General features: G+C 39.6%; 1 protein-coding gene across 1 annotated transcript in view; it reads left to right on the forward strand.

Moving 5' to 3' along the window:
• The window catches only part of LANCL3 (LanC lantibiotic synthetase component C-like 3 (bacterial)), a 101,957-nt gene that overhangs the window by 72,998 nt on the left and 13,293 nt on the right, over positions 1 to 15,666 (forward strand). The window contains 2 exon segments of the mRNA XM_011941952.1: positions 6,413 to 6,536; positions 10,184 to 10,381. Of these exon segments, the coding sequence (XP_011797342.1) occupies positions 6,413 to 6,536; positions 10,184 to 10,381 (322 nt within the window).

The raw sequence follows: 15,666 nt of genomic DNA on the forward strand, positions 1-15,666 counted from the left end.
AATGTTTCTTAACCCAGTGCTTCTCAAAATACCATCTGGTGATCTTTTTAAAATTCAGTTTCTTGGCTAGCCATATGCAGAAAACTGAAACTGGACCCCTTCCTTACACCTTACACAAAAATTAACTCAAGATGGACTAAAGACTTAAATGTAAAACCCCAAACCATAAAAACCTTAGAAGGAAACCTAGGCAATACCATTCAGGACATAGGCATGGGCAAAGACTTCATGACGAAAACACCAAAAGCAATTGCAACAAATGCCAAAATTGACAAATGGGATCTAATTGAACTAAAGAGCTTCTGCATAGCAAAAGAGACTATCATCAGAGTGAACAGGCGACGTACAGAATGGGAGAAAATTTTTACAATCTACTCATCTGACAAAGGTCTAATATCCAGAATTTACAAGGAACTTAAACAAATTTACAAGAAAAAAACAACCCTACAAAAAGTGGGCAAAAGATATGAACAGACACTTCTCAAAAGAAGACATTTACATGGCCAAAAACCATGAAAAAAATCTCAACATCACTGATCATTAGAGAATGCAAATCAAAACCACAATGAGACACCATCTCATGCCAGTCAGAATGGCAATTATTAAAAAGTCAAGAAACAATAGATGCTGGCGAGGCTGTGGAGAAATAGGAAGACTTTTACACTGTTGGTGGGAGTGTAAATTAGTTCAACCATTGTGTAAGATAGTATGGTGATTCCTCAAGAATCTAGAACCAGAAATACCATTTGACCCAGTAATCCCATTACTGGGTATATGCTCAAAGGAATATAAATTATTCTACTATAAAGACACATGCACATGTATGTTTATTGCAGCACTGTTTGCAATAGCAAAGTCATGGAAACAACCCAAATGCCCATCAATGATAGACTGGATAAAGAAAATGTGGCACATATACACCACAGAATACCATGCGGCCATAAAAAAAATGAGATTGGCTGGGCGCGGTGGCTCAAGCCTGTAATCCCAGCACTTTGGGAGGCCAAGACGGGCGGATCACGAGGTCAGGAGATCGAGACCATCCTGGCTAACACGGTGAAACCCCGTCTCTACTAAAAAATACAAAAAACAAACACGCGACGTGGCGGGCGCCTGTAGTCCCAGCTACTTGGGAGGCTGAGGCAGGAGAATGGCGTAAACCCGGGAGGCGGAGCTTGCAGTGAGCTGAGTTCCGGCCACTGCACTCCAGCCTGGGCGACAGAGCAAGACTCCGTCTCAAAAAAAAAAAAAAAAAAAAAAATGAGATCATGTCCTTTGCAGGGACATGGATGAAGCTGGAAGCCATCATTCTCAGCAAACTAACACAGGAAAGAAAACCAAACACTGCATGTTCTCACTCACAAGTGGGAGTTGAACAATGAGAACACATGGACACAGGGAGGGGAACAACACACACCAGGTCTTGTTGGGGGATGGGGGGCATGGGGAGGGAACTTAGAGGACAGGTCAATAGGTGCAGCAAACGACCATGACACACGTATACCTATGTAACAAACCTGCACATTCTGCACATGTATCCCAGAACTTAAAGTAAAATAAAACAATAAAAAATAAATTAAAATAAATAAAATTCAGTTTCTAATTCACTGGGTCTGGTCTGGGGCCTGGGAATTTGAATTTCTATCAGTATACCTTTACTGCTGGTCCATGGACCACACTTTGAGGAGCAGATATCTCTTAGAGATATCAGAGGTCTCAAATGGGCTACTGACAGAAGTTTGAGGACAGATAATTTAAGACTGGACAGATATTCTGAGTCCTCCATGACTCAGACCAAAGGAATTTCTTTATACCTGGGAGTTCTTTTGTTAGTTTTCCCTTTAGCCCTCCTCTTCATCATCATTATTATTATATTGTATTACATTATATTATTATTACTTTGGTTTTAAAAACTATTTTTGTATTTACTTAGTATTTTATAGCAGTAGTTCTTAACCTTGACCACTCTTTGTAATCCACTGGGGAGCTTAAAAAAGATCCCAGCCAGGCGCAGTGGCTCACGCCTGGAATCCCAGCACTTTGGGAGGCCGAGGTGGGCGGGCCGCCCGAGGTCAGGAGTTTGAGACAAGCCCGGCCAACCATGGTGAAACCCCATCTCTACTAAAAATACAAAAAAATTAACCGGGTGTGCTGGTGGGCACCTGTAATTCCAGTGACTCGGGAGGCTGAGGCAGAATTGCTTGAATCCAGGAGGGGGAGGTTGCAGTGAGCCAAGATCGCACCACTGCACTCCAGCCTGGGTGACTGAGTGAAACTCCGTCTCAGGGAAAAAAAAAACAAAAATCCCAATGCCGGGTCCCATGCCCAGAGAGTCTTAGCATGTACCTTATCATGCACCTTAGATGCAGATATCTTTGTTATTTTGACTGAAAGGATCTAGTATGGTAGGTAGGAGAGCTGATTGTTTATGTGAGGGATGAAGTGACAGATGAAAGGTTTGGCTTTATATTCATGTCTATTCTAATTAGGCTCTTTTTGCAAGAAACTGAGACTCTCAAATGATTAAAGGGAAAGGGAAGGAGTATGGGGGTGGGTATTGTATGGAAAATTGGCAGGAAGCCCTAAAGGGAGTAGCCCTAAACTGTTAGGAAGAGGGAGCTATTTTTCTCTACTTTTCTCTAACTTTCTCTTTTGGTATCATTGTTTCTCTTAGCATATCTGCTCCAGTCTCCTTTCACTCTCACTGCTGGGTGGTTTATTCTGTTTTTCTCCTTCACAGCCCCTGCTTGCTCCCTGCTGACCTCAGTTTATGCATGGGCCCATTCCTGACCTGTCTTCAGCAGCAGCTGGGAATACTGACAGCTTCATTTATTTATTTATTTATTTTGAACATGCATTTCAAATTGTTGAGAGGAGGAATTTGATTGGCATAGTATGCCTTAGGACACTGGCACACCCAAGATTTAGTTGCTATTCACATATTCAATCAACGCTGATGGGGAAGGGGCAGGAGGTGTTTGATGCCTAGAAAAAGAAATATAGCTAGCAATGACTGCCACTTCAGAGGCGCTGTAGGTAGGACTCTTGCCTTGGGAAGGAGTCAATGGTGGTTTGGTCTTTTTATTCACTTTTTTAAAAAGAAAGTCATCTCTCCTCTGCATGGAGGTAGTTCAGTCATAGCATGACTTTCAGGCAGGGCCAAGAAATATAGTATGAACTTTATTGCCCTCTTGTCTCTTCATACTCAGAGGCCAAACCAATAGGAATATTTCACAAGGTCAGTAAAGTGAATCAGTTAAACTAAATAAAATAATTTAAACCAAACCACCTCAGATTTGCTTTGTATTTTTGAGATATCTTAATTTATTTTAATTTAATGTAAAAAGAAAAGAATCTATTCCATCTAAAATATCAACAAATGCCTTGATCTTAGGGGCTACAACTACCGGACAGGGAATAATTTGGGTTTGTTTTGGTGAAGGCCTGATGGCCAGGGAGTCCCTCCCTGCCATTCCTAGTCATTTTTGTTCCCCCACTGGAAATGCTGCTCCCTCATTCCCAGGATCTCAGAGTGTCTCAAAAGCACATAGGCCATCTTCTTGGAGGCAGTGGGTATGCTCATGCATGTGCTCCTGTGTACTAGAGACTGGAGGGATCTTTGAGAAAGCAGACACACAGGAGAACAAGCTCAAGCCCTTACCCCAGAATCTCAACTCCCTTCTTCTTTCTGTACTATTTGTTCAGGGGCAAAAAATACTCTTCCTCAGTGTTCCCCACACACAGGCTTTTAATGGGCTGTGTTTCTAGTTTTTATTTGCTGATCAATAAGCTGAAGGGTAGGTCTTGTCTGTTCCCAGAGATAAAGAACTGCATGCATAACTGGTCTCTATCCAGCTGAACAAGCGCTAGTTTCTCTTTGTTTTTCACAGTGTTTCTGAGAGATAAGAGGAAACCACCCAGACATGATGCACGACCATGGGAGGTTTTGAAATAATATTTTATAAACTCTTTCCCTATTCTAAGCTATGGATTCGGGATAGAAAGAAAGGGGGAGGGCACCACATACAGCATAAGTTGATTTTTTTCTGGGTTAAAAATAAGCAGGCAAACACAACGTACACAGACATGCACACACACACACAACATATGAATAAATGTTCAGCTAGGGAAATAATAAGCCAATTTTCAGTTATAGGCGTGAAAGTCAAATAGGAAAAATTTTAGTAATGCAAATGAATACATCCCTGAAAATTCAGTGACTGCTTCCTACCACAAAAACTGCCTCTGTCATATGGATTCAAAATCAATATTGAGCAGAGCCAGAATATATTCCCAGAAGACTATGGGATTCAATCAGGATAGAGTCCTATTAAGCGCATGCCCTTCAGGGGTTTTAGCAGGTTTCTGAGAAAGAGGGGTTGATTTGAGACAAATGATGATGCAAGATTTTAAGTAGTTAAGATCAGTTGGCACTGATAAAGGCACAAAGAGTAAATGTTTTCAATAGCAAATGAAAATTCTGGTAGCAATTTGAATGGGTGTATTCAATCATTTAGGAGAAATTTGCTATTAAGCTAAGGAAAGAAGACTTGGGGCTGATATGATAGGACAGTGGGGATGCCGCATAGGAAGATAGTGTCTTCAGGAATGTTAGGAGGAGTAAACTTAAGAGACAGAGAGAGTGGTTCATAAAAGGGAAGTTTAAGTTGAAAGCCATGACATCATTATTTCAGCAAACAGGAAAAAAAAAGAGAAAGTTTCTTTCTATCTCTAGACTCATGAGCTTTAGTTGCTCTATTGTAGACTCTTGTCTATATCTCATCTCCAGTGCTGGATGGTAACTTCCCTGTAGGGAAAAAATATGTCTTATGGTTTCTTGAATTTCTCCACAATACCTATTGTGGTACCTTACTGGAATAGTAGCTCAATAAATGTTAATTGGCAGAATTAATGAATGGTGTCCTCATGAAGTAATTATTTTTCCAAATTAAATGCTAGATTTTGGGAAACCAAAACCGGATTATATTTTTTCCTTCTAATACCAGGTAAATCAGAGGAGCAATTTATGAATTAAATCATTAGAAACGTATTTCAAAAGGAATTGGCTGGTGTAATGCTGGATATTGGATAGGAAAATTAAATGTGCCAGTTTTAGGAGAGAGGCCAAAATCCAACGGACTTTTTATTGATCCCAGATTCATTCAATCAGACTAAACTTAGACGTTTTTTAGTTTTGGTTAATCTGACCAGTACCTTTCCTGTGCAGGTCTACCTTTTGGGAAGATTGGCTTCATGAGAGCACAGGTCCTGTCTATCTTGCTCACTGTCGTATCTCCAGCATCCAGAACAATCTTGCCTGGAATGTAGTAGGCGCTTAAGGAACAATCGCAGAGGGGAGGGAAAGAGAGAGGGAGGGAGGAAGGGAATAAAGAGCGAAGGGAGGGAGGGCTCTGAATCTCATACCAGTTAACCTGTCACTTATTTACTCACTCATCAGCTGTGAAGGACCCCCCTCAAATTCTGTGTTAGGCACCAAGGATACCAAAATTATGAGGTGCCACAGTGTTTGCTCTCAAAAAACCGATAGTCTAGTGAGAGAGAAAGAGAGAGATCTAACACAACAGATAGAGATCTAACACAATACTGCTGTGCACCAGAGCAAATGTCACTGTCATAAAGGGAGTGTGCCAAAGGGAACGTCTAATTTGTCCCAGGAAGGGCAGGATACAAAACACATGGCTAACCTGAGCAGAATCTTAATAAATGCAATGATGCTTTGAAGGCTTGAGAACTTTTTAATCTCTATAATCCTAAAACCGACTGGACAGATTGAATAAAACATGGAAGACTACAAGTCGTTACATTTTAGCCATTCTCTATTCAGAGTCATTTTGATGTTAGAAGTTATTTTGTGTTGACACTATTGGACTTTGGTTTCATTCAGGTAGTACAAATGCCTAGAGTGAGTCCGTCATACTGCAGCTTATCACAGAATCATGGCTTTGTAAGTACAGTCTTTATAAGCACAGTCTAAATAACACAAATTGAAGATCCGTTGTTTGGGCCAGACCTACATCGTACACCAGGAGTAACAGCTTTATTAAGCATAATCAGTTAGGACCGCTATTTGTTCTTTTCTGAGCAAATCCTTGTTCCTGTGACAAGGATTAATGATATAACAACCATAAGGTAGTCTTTGTATTGTATAGCAACCTATAGCAGTAAAGTTGTGTGTTTTCCAGCAAAATAGCAAGTTTTCTAAAGAGGGCAGATTTGACAACAAAGGAAGGATCAGTGGTAAAAAAAAGAATAAATTGTGGTTGACTAAGTTTATTTACATATAGTACAGGATTCTGTGGATATGATGCTAGACTTCTTAAGCAAGAAAATTCAGTGTCTAAGGAAAAAGGAGATCCTGCTTTGACTTCTACTTCTGGATTTCCTTATTCAGGTGCTGACTCCAGCACAGATCAAGTCAATTTGCCAGGCAATTCTGGACTCTGGGAAGCAGTATGCCATAAAGAAGAGGAAACCATTCCCCCTGATGTATTCTTACTATGGAACTGAATACTTGGGTAAGTAAAGGTGTTGGCATGGGCCTTTAGGGTGGAGAAAGTCTCTAATATTAATACCGAATAAAGGCTGGAAGATTTTGTTTGGCCATAGGTCATTACTATTCATTTAATAAGAAATACTTTAAAATGTTCTTTAAAAACCTATACTGATAGATAACACAAATCACAAGTTAATATTTGTTTTCATAGTCTACCTGACAGAAATGTAGCTATTTCAACAATTACTTTCACTCAAGACTAATATCTTTATTCTAGATTGTAAGCTCATTGGCCTAATTTTGCTGAAACATTGTGAAAACTTTTCACACATGATTGAAAGTAGTGCCTCTGAATAGGAAGGTAGGATTCAGCCACTAACATTTTAAAGTTTTTAATAGTAGTGGATTTATAACAGACTACTGAATTGTAATGGCTAATGGTGAGCTCTGGGCCATGCAAAAAAAAAAAAAGAAAGAAATTAGTTATTCCTCTTTTAAGTCCTTCAGTGCCTCACCATTACTACTGAACAAGATTTGCATGGCCCTTTATGGACCACCTGCCACTTTCTCTAGACTCAAGCTTTATCTTTACCCTCCAGGTTCTGTCCAGCATAGTCTCCCACATGCAGTGTTCTCTTTCTACCTTTGTCCATGTTCCTTTTGCCTAGAATGCCCTACTTCCCCCAACCCCTTTATCTAATCTGTAATAATTATACCCAGATTTCAAGACTCTGCTCAAACATCATTAATCTGCTGAAAAATGTTCTGTGCTTTTGGAAAAAGGGTTGTTGAATCCTCTCTGGAGAAATATTCACAAGTTTCAGGTTTTCTCCCAAAGCAAAACTGGGTAACACACTGTCATCCTGCACATACTTCTGTTGGAGCCATTATTACGCTGTAATTAGTGGCTTACCTGCCTAACTGCCTAAGCAGGCTTTGTGCACCTTCAGGATGGGAACTTTCTCTCATTTATCTTCATGATTCCTAGACCTCACTACAGAGCTTGCACATAATTAGGGAACCCAAATGAATGAATGAATACCTAATAAACAACTTCAATGAGTTTTCTCAAAGAAATTTTATATTTCTGTTTAAGTCTCCCCAAAATCAAGCCCTGAGACAAGGATTTGGGTGTAAAAGGTTTATTTGAAAGGTAATTTCAGAAAGTGTTGATAGAGGAGCGGAGAAATGAGACAAGAAAGAGAAAGAAGCTAATTGAGTGTGTAATAATGAGCAACTGTGGACAACTGAGGCTCAGTTTCCCTAGGGAATCTTAGAGACTTTATAGAACACGTCTCAGAATTGTTTCACCCAAGGGGTGAGGAAGCTGGGGTATTCTTCCACCAACTCTCTGCTTTATTGATTGGCTTCTCCTAGAGGTGTTAATTCCCTAGCAATTCTGTCCTGCCCCTTTGGGCAGGGCATACTCCTGTGGCCAGAGAAAGCCTCAGGCAAAATGATAGATGCTTGAGACATGAAGCAGGAACAAAGATGCATCTGAATGGTGAGTGTAGATGACGTGATGAGCCAGGGCACTGACAGTTTCTGCTATAGTCCCCTAATCTATTCCATTCATTTTTCTGGTTTTATTTTTTGAGACAAGGTCTCGCTCTGTCACCCAGGTTGGAGTGCAGTGGTGTGATCATAGCTCACTGCAACCTTGACCTCCTGGGCTCAGGTGATCCCCCTGCCTCAGCCTTCCAAGTAGCTAGGACTATAGGCTTGCTTCACTATACCTGGTCAAATTTTTATCCTTAAATTTTTTTTTATAGAGTCAGGGTCTTGTTATGTTGCCCAGGCTGGCCTTGAATTCCTGGCTCAAGTGATCCTCCCACCTCAGCCTCCCAGTATTTTTCAGGTTTTCTTTAGAGAAATTAACATTCTGGCTTTTTACATATATAGCTTAAACTAGATTTTTATCTAGTGCATAAATATTTTCCTGAAAAGCAATCTTTTTTTTCCTAACAATTTCAAATCCAGCAAAATAAAGATATTTTCAAATTTCATGATCAAATTTTAAGAGCAATAGAAATTTTGACTGAATACAAACTGTAAAACTGTTTCCAGGCAGTCAAGAGTTCTGAGTATGGCAAAGTAAAAGGTGCCTGAATGCAAAAACAAAGCTTTAAAATTATAGAGTTGAGTTTAAAGAGCAAGCCATCAGAATATATTGACCCTAGTACCACCCACTAATCAGGTTTCTACTAACTGGGAATGAGTGAAAACCCCTAGAGGGACTGGACTTTTACCTTTGTTAAGCTAACTTCTTTTCCAAAGGCATGTTCAGGACTTTGCTAGTTCAATACCCATTGCTAGTTCAGAATTATCTTAGGAATTCTCAAGACTTTGCTCAGATGACACTCTCTGTATGGAACCTTCAGCATCCCCTCCACCCCTGAGGCCAAGTTAAGCTCTCCTCCATTCCTTCTATTAGTCCTTGTGGTAGTCGTGGTTCTCTAGACAAACAGAATATGATTTATTATATAACTAAATGATTTATTATAGGGAATTGGCTGACATGATTACGGAGGCTGAGAAAGCCAGATCCAGGAAAGCCAATAATGTAAGTTCCGGTTTGAGTCCAAATCTGAAGGCAGGAGAAGGCCAATTCCCAGTTCAAAGATGGTCAGGCAGGACAAACTAATTTTTTCTTACTCAGACTCTTTGTTCTATTCAGGCCTTCGCTGAATTGGATGAGGTCCACCCACATTGGAGAGGGTAATGTGCTTCGCTCAGCGAACAGGTTCAAATGTTATTTTTATCCAGAAACACCCTCACAGACACACCCAGAAGTGATGTTTAACCAAATATCTGGACACTCCATGGCCGAGTCAAGTTGACACACAGAATTAACCATCATACTCCTGGTACACATCTCTCACAGAACACTTATCACCTCATGTTCTAATTATTTATTTACAAATCTGGCCGTCTCACTGGAATGGATGGAAAGGTCTTCAAGGGTATCAACCAAATCATGTTTATCTGTATAACCAGGGTTAGACAGTGCCTAATATGCAAGTGCTAAATGTAAAGGATTAAGTAAATGAATATCAATAACTAGTGTTAACATTACAAAAGAGGGATTTAGTCTGTTTTGTGCAGTGATCTATCCTCTGTACCTAGAACAGTATCTTGTACAGAGTAGATGCTTAATACTTGTGTGTTGAATGAATGAATAAAAGAATAAATGTTTAGGATACCTAGACCAAATTATTTTCAAGCATTTTAGGAGCATTTTCATGAAAGCTACTGACATTTCAATTACAAAGTTTGAAAAGATCTCTTCTCTAAAACAGATATTGGTCAGAAAACTTTCTGTAAAGGGCTAGAGACAGTAAATATTTTTGTCTTTCTGGGCCATATGGTCTCTGTCACAAATACAATGCTGCTGTTGTAGCCAGAAAGCAGCTATAGAAAATATGCAAATGAATGAGCATGGCTATTCTTTAATAAAACTTTATTTAGAAAAACTGGCAGTGAGCCATATTTGGCCTGCAGGCTATAGTTTGCTAGAAGCCTAGTTCTTAGGCAACTTAGTTATCACATTGCTATATTAGCTTTCAAGTAATATTGGCATTATTGTTTTTTATCCTGTCGATCTTTTCACTAAATCAAACTAGCTGTCCTCCCAATTGTGTGAATTTTATGCCTTGTTTGTTAATACAGGGGCAGCTCATGGATTGTCGTCTATTCTTCAGATGCTTCTTTCTTACCATGAGCATCTCAAGCCCTCAGATCGGGAGCTGGTATGGCAGAGCGTGGACTTTCTCATGGAACAGGAACAAAATTGCAACTGGCCACCTGAGCTCGGCGAGACCATTGAGAGAGAGAATGAGCTGGTGCACTGGTGCCATGGCGCTCCAGGTCTCACACACTCTGTTATCTAAAAACATTGCCTTTCATCTAGGTTAGCCACAGGGAGGTTCCTTTTCTGAGAAGTGCGGATATCTCATCTTACGTCATTACTATGTGAGATAAAAGGGTCGAGATGAAATTTTTCGAAGCCAAATGTCCTGATCAGTAAACAACTTCTGAAAATGGTCATCTACATTTTAAAATATATGATCTATATCTATTTGTTTATAAAGTTAAACTAACATTGTCCAATAGAAGTATAATATGAGTTACATATGTAATTTACATTTTTAGTAACCTCATTAAAAAAGTAAAATCAGGTAAATTAATTTTAATAGTATATATTATAGTTCCCAATATACCCCTAATATTGTCATTTCCATGTATATACAATTTAAAAATTGAGATACTTCACATTTTAAAAAATATTCAGTCCTTGAAATCCAGCATATACTTTATACTTATATCAAATGTCAATTTAGACTAGCCACATTTCAAGTGCTCAGTAGCTACATTGGATAGTGCAGATCTGGAGCCTGGCAATTCAAAATGTGGCCCCTGGAACCAGTAGCATGGACAACTGAGAACTTGATAGAAATCCAGAATCTCAGGCCCCACCCTAGACCCACTGAATCAAAATCTACATTTTAACAGCATCCTTAGGCAAATCATGTGCACTTTAAAGGTTGGGATGCACTATTCTACAGCTCTTCTTCAAATAAGAATTTCCATCAGTACCAAACAAAATGTCTAGAAACATAAATAGCCATCCCCAGTAAACTCTGTGGAATTGAGACTAGAAATTTAGCAAACCCTATCTTTTCCCACTTTTAAGAAATTCCATCACACTGCTAATTAAGCCTTCAGAGAATGGGTAATTTGAAAAAAAGTTAGATTCAAATAAATAAATCAATATTGGTTAGATGGCCAGGGGACAGATTTAAAATACCAAAATAATGCAAAATTCTTAGATTCTGAGTCAATTTAATTTTCAAGGCCATGCTTCAATCCCACAAGCACAGTTTTAAAATGTATTTGATTTCTCTTTACTTTTTCACCTGAGTTTCATTACCTTTTCCTCCCATTAATTAACAGTCTTTAATCCCAACTATAATTTCATTTTGGAGGGTACAGTTTGAGTTGATGAATAGCAATCCCTGAAAGTATAGTATTGAGTTGATGAATAATGTAAGTCGCAGTGTATTGGTCATATTTTTTCTGCCTGCTACATTTACCTATCGAAGGAAGTTCAAAATGTGTGCTTGTACCAGTATCCATGCATTATGTGTTATGTCTAGGCTAACTTTTGCCAGTTATGATTTGAGCCCATTTCTTTTTAATTTGACCTTTTTGGGGAAAAAAACAAGTTATTTACCATGCTGGAAATGATATTCCTTCTGTTATGCTCAATTCTTCCATTTCTCATTTGTTTTAATTATTCTCAGTGATGGTCTCTGGATATCCTCCAAGTATCCCAGCAAGGATCCTTGAATTTTGGAGACATCCCAATTTAAACACAGAATATCTTAAAAGGATTCAATGTGCTAGTAAAAGTCCTGAAAAAAGTAGGAAGATAATCTACTAAAATGAATGACTGGGTCAGTTAATTGATGTGGGTGTCTTGCAGGGCAATTATTCCATCCTTTATGTACACTAAATACCATCTGTCTTTGTAAATCATTTATGATAACAGTGCAGCATAGGATTCATCACTTTGGAGACTATCTCCTCCTTTATCATTCATGTTCAATATCTAGAGAAGATTAAACATAAGTTTTAAAGAAAAATCATTCAGTCCACGTATTCACTGGACTACCAAAATGAAACCAATTCAAAAATGAATAGAAAACGAAGTGGGGCCCATTATTTCTACCAACCCCTACCCCCACCTCAAGGGTATTGGTCTTTCTTTGAAGAGATGCTCTAAAAACAGCATCAAGATTGATTATAAGTCTAATAAGTGCAGTCCAAAGACCACCAAGATTTTGCAGAAGTTGGCAACAGTAAACTCTCCAAAAATGCTATGCAGGAAATGAACTATAAAATAATTTTCATTTATTTAAGGAAAACATTTTTGAGAGTAGATTTATGAACAGTGCAGATGGTTTGAGGCAGCAGACTAATTCTGTGATTAAAAGCCTGCCAGAAATAATCCACAACGTGGAGCTTCATTAATGATACCTTATCTGTTCCTATAATTGTTTCCTATTGATGCTCCTTCAACCCACCTCCACAGGTGACAAGCCTAGTTATCATTTATGCAGTGTAGAAATAGTTCTTGACTCTAAGTTAATAACTCCAGCTTCTAATTTCAGCTCCAACACTAACCAGTTTACTGATCTTAAGAAAGGGTCACTTTGTTTCTTTTGTGCCTTTGTCTCTTTATCTGTGAAATGAGCACTTTGAGACTGAGTAGCAGAACTCAATCTTTTGATCACCACAGACCCCCTTTTATACTTTGGTCCCTTGCCATTCCTGAGGGTTGTGCCCCAAGAGCTTTGTGAACAAGACGTTTTTAAATACCTTGTGTGGCATATAGCTTTTTTCTCAATAAGTCCTGTAAAGTATTACAGGAAGATTTATGTGACCCCTTCATAACCTTGACAATTCTGAAATACAGGACCAAAGTCATTTACAAAATCATTAAAACAAATGCTGTGGCTAAAATAAACTCAACTGCATTAGGTTACATCATTGCTGTGGTAACACTGACAGTGCATTTCCTTGACGCTGCATGAAGTACAGGTGTGGGTATTTTTTTTAAAAAACTCATTTTGTAAAGGCTCTTGGGTAGGTGACTTTGAATAAAGAGCAAAAAGGCTTTTGCAGTGCAGATATCATTGGTCACTAAGCTCTGTAGTGCACACTGTACAATACATGCCTCAGCAAAATTACACAACCCAGAATGGACCTAAGTGGTGATTCTCCAGTGTGTTGAAGGTATACGTGCCAAGTCTGGCTGTCACAAGGTCCTATTAGATCCCATATTTTCAAAAGTTTAGTCTCTTAAAACATATTTATTAAGTAATAATTAATTCCTTTTCCCAGTTGCATTTGGCAAAGTCATACATCATTGCTGACTCAGGCTTCTTATCGATGCGCAATAATTAATGTTCCTATGATGAAATGATGTGGTTCCTGATTCCTATCAAAAGCAAAGAAACCCACCATTGCCTTTTCTTTTTTTTTTTTAAATTAAGTAGCCTTATTGTGGCTTCCATTATGCTGAGTTAGGAACCAACAGGTTTACTAAGTTTTAGTTTAGGAGTTTTGCAAGGTCACTTCCATGTAACATTCTGTGATCCAGGATGCAGGAAGAAGCTCTTTCACCCTGGCCAGAACCACAGGATCAATACCTTTTAAGCTGTCTGGGGCTCATGGCCTGGTATAGCAATTAGACCATCTCACCCTTCTTCCTTCTACATCTCTCATCCATACCCCAGTATCAGCCTGTGCTGGGTTGAGAAATGGGGCACTTTATGGTCAACAGACATGTATGAGGTTCATGGCATTTGCCAGACACCATGCCACACACTAGTGTGAAAAAAGTGAACAAGATACAGTTTCTGCTCTTGAGTAGTTTGCACTGTATTAGGGGAGGCAGCCATGGAAATAGATAATTTTAATTGGGTTTTGTGTAAGTGCTAAAGTTTGTATAGGATCAGTGAAAGCTCAGAGGGGTTCCTCATGCTGCCTCCAGGTCCGGGGAAGGCTTCCTGGAGGTTGTGATGCCTAAGGTAAGTTAGCCAGATCAAGAAACGTACAAAGCTTGTTCCAAGAAAAGCGAACCACATTGGTAGTAAGAAGCATGAAAGCACTGTAGGTGGTTTGGTTCTACTGAAGTAAAAAGTTTCAAGAAGGGAATGGAGGAGAAGAGGTGGGAAAATAGAAAAGGAGCTCAGTCACAAAGGGCTTTCTGTGTCATGCTAAGGCATCTGGGTAACAGGAAGTCATTTAGTAGTTTAAGCAGGGGAATGTCATGGTCAGGTTATGGTCCTAGAAAGGTCACTCACTCTGCCACAGAATGAATTTAAGGCATGGCAGACCTGGGGACAGGAGGCTAAAGCAATCATCTAGGAAGGACACCTAGAGCCTGAGGGAGGCCAGCAAGAGCAGGGCCTTCCCACCCACCTTGCTTTGATTGGCTGTAATGCCCTCCTTCTTCACCAAGCTCTTTCCTCAGGGTCTAAAATTAGAGCTTGGTATCAAGAGGAACTTGTAAGGGAGCAGGGAAGCAGAATAGGCCAAAGAGGAGCATGTCTTACCTGGAGACTGGCTTCACCCTGAGTCTGAGGAGAAGCTAAGAAACACAGATTACATCAAGAAGCTGGGTCTCTCTTGAGGCAAGGAAGCCAGTATTTTGTATCCCTGTGTCATCCCTGTGAGGGGTGGCTGCATAGCATAGCCTCTCATTTTTCTGAGGGCAAATCTCTCAAGAAGATGCAGCAGTGAGCTTTGTTAGTTGCCAACTTTCACAGGAACTGGGAAATGAGGCACTTGCTGGTAACGTAAAGCTGATCCACGCAGGTCATCAACAGCATGCAGTACACCTTGCTAATTCCTTATCAACCCCCAATAATCAGGTTAGATGGTGTCACCCCTCTAGTAGTCATTTCCTTCTACCAAGTGTGTGCTAGGGGCCCTCCTGTGTGCTTCCACGAGACTTCTACTTCCCCTCATGTAGTCTAATTAATACTTCCAGTTAAGCTGAAAAGCACCATGAAGATAGAGACTTTTTAAAAGCTTGGCACCTACTACTGTGCCTGGCATATAGTAGATGCCCAATTAATATAGAAACATTCACCAAGTTCTGCAAAATGTCTCTTTCATTGGCTTTCTATTTTTTTAAAGAGGCTTTTTTGTTTCTTTTTTTAAATTGAGGTGAAATTTACATAATATACAATTAACACTTTATTATATTTTGTTTTCTCAACTTTTATTTTGATTCAGAGGGTACATGTGCTGGTTTGTTACATGGGTAAATTGCATGTCACTAGGGTTCGGTGTACAAAGGATTTTGTCATGCAGGTAGTGAGCATAGTACCAAACAGGTAGTTTTTCAACCCTCACCCTCTTCCTATCCTCCCTCCTCAAGTAGGCCCTGGTGTCTATTGTTCCTATCGTGCACTCAGTGTTTAGGCACCACTTAGGGTTCGGTGTACAAAGGATTTTGTCATGCACGTAGTGAGCATAGTACCAAACAGGTAGTTTTTCAACCCTCACCCTCTTCCTACCCTCCCTCCTCAAGTAGGCCCTGGTGTCTATTGTTCCTATCTTTGTGTCCATGTGTTCTC

Source organism: Colobus angolensis, unplaced genomic scaffold (assembly GCF_000951035.1).
Source record: "Colobus angolensis palliatus isolate OR3802 unplaced genomic scaffold, Cang.pa_1.0 Scaffold103, whole genome shotgun sequence".
Taxonomy (NCBI): Eukaryota; Metazoa; Chordata; class Mammalia; order Primates; family Cercopithecidae; genus Colobus; species Colobus angolensis.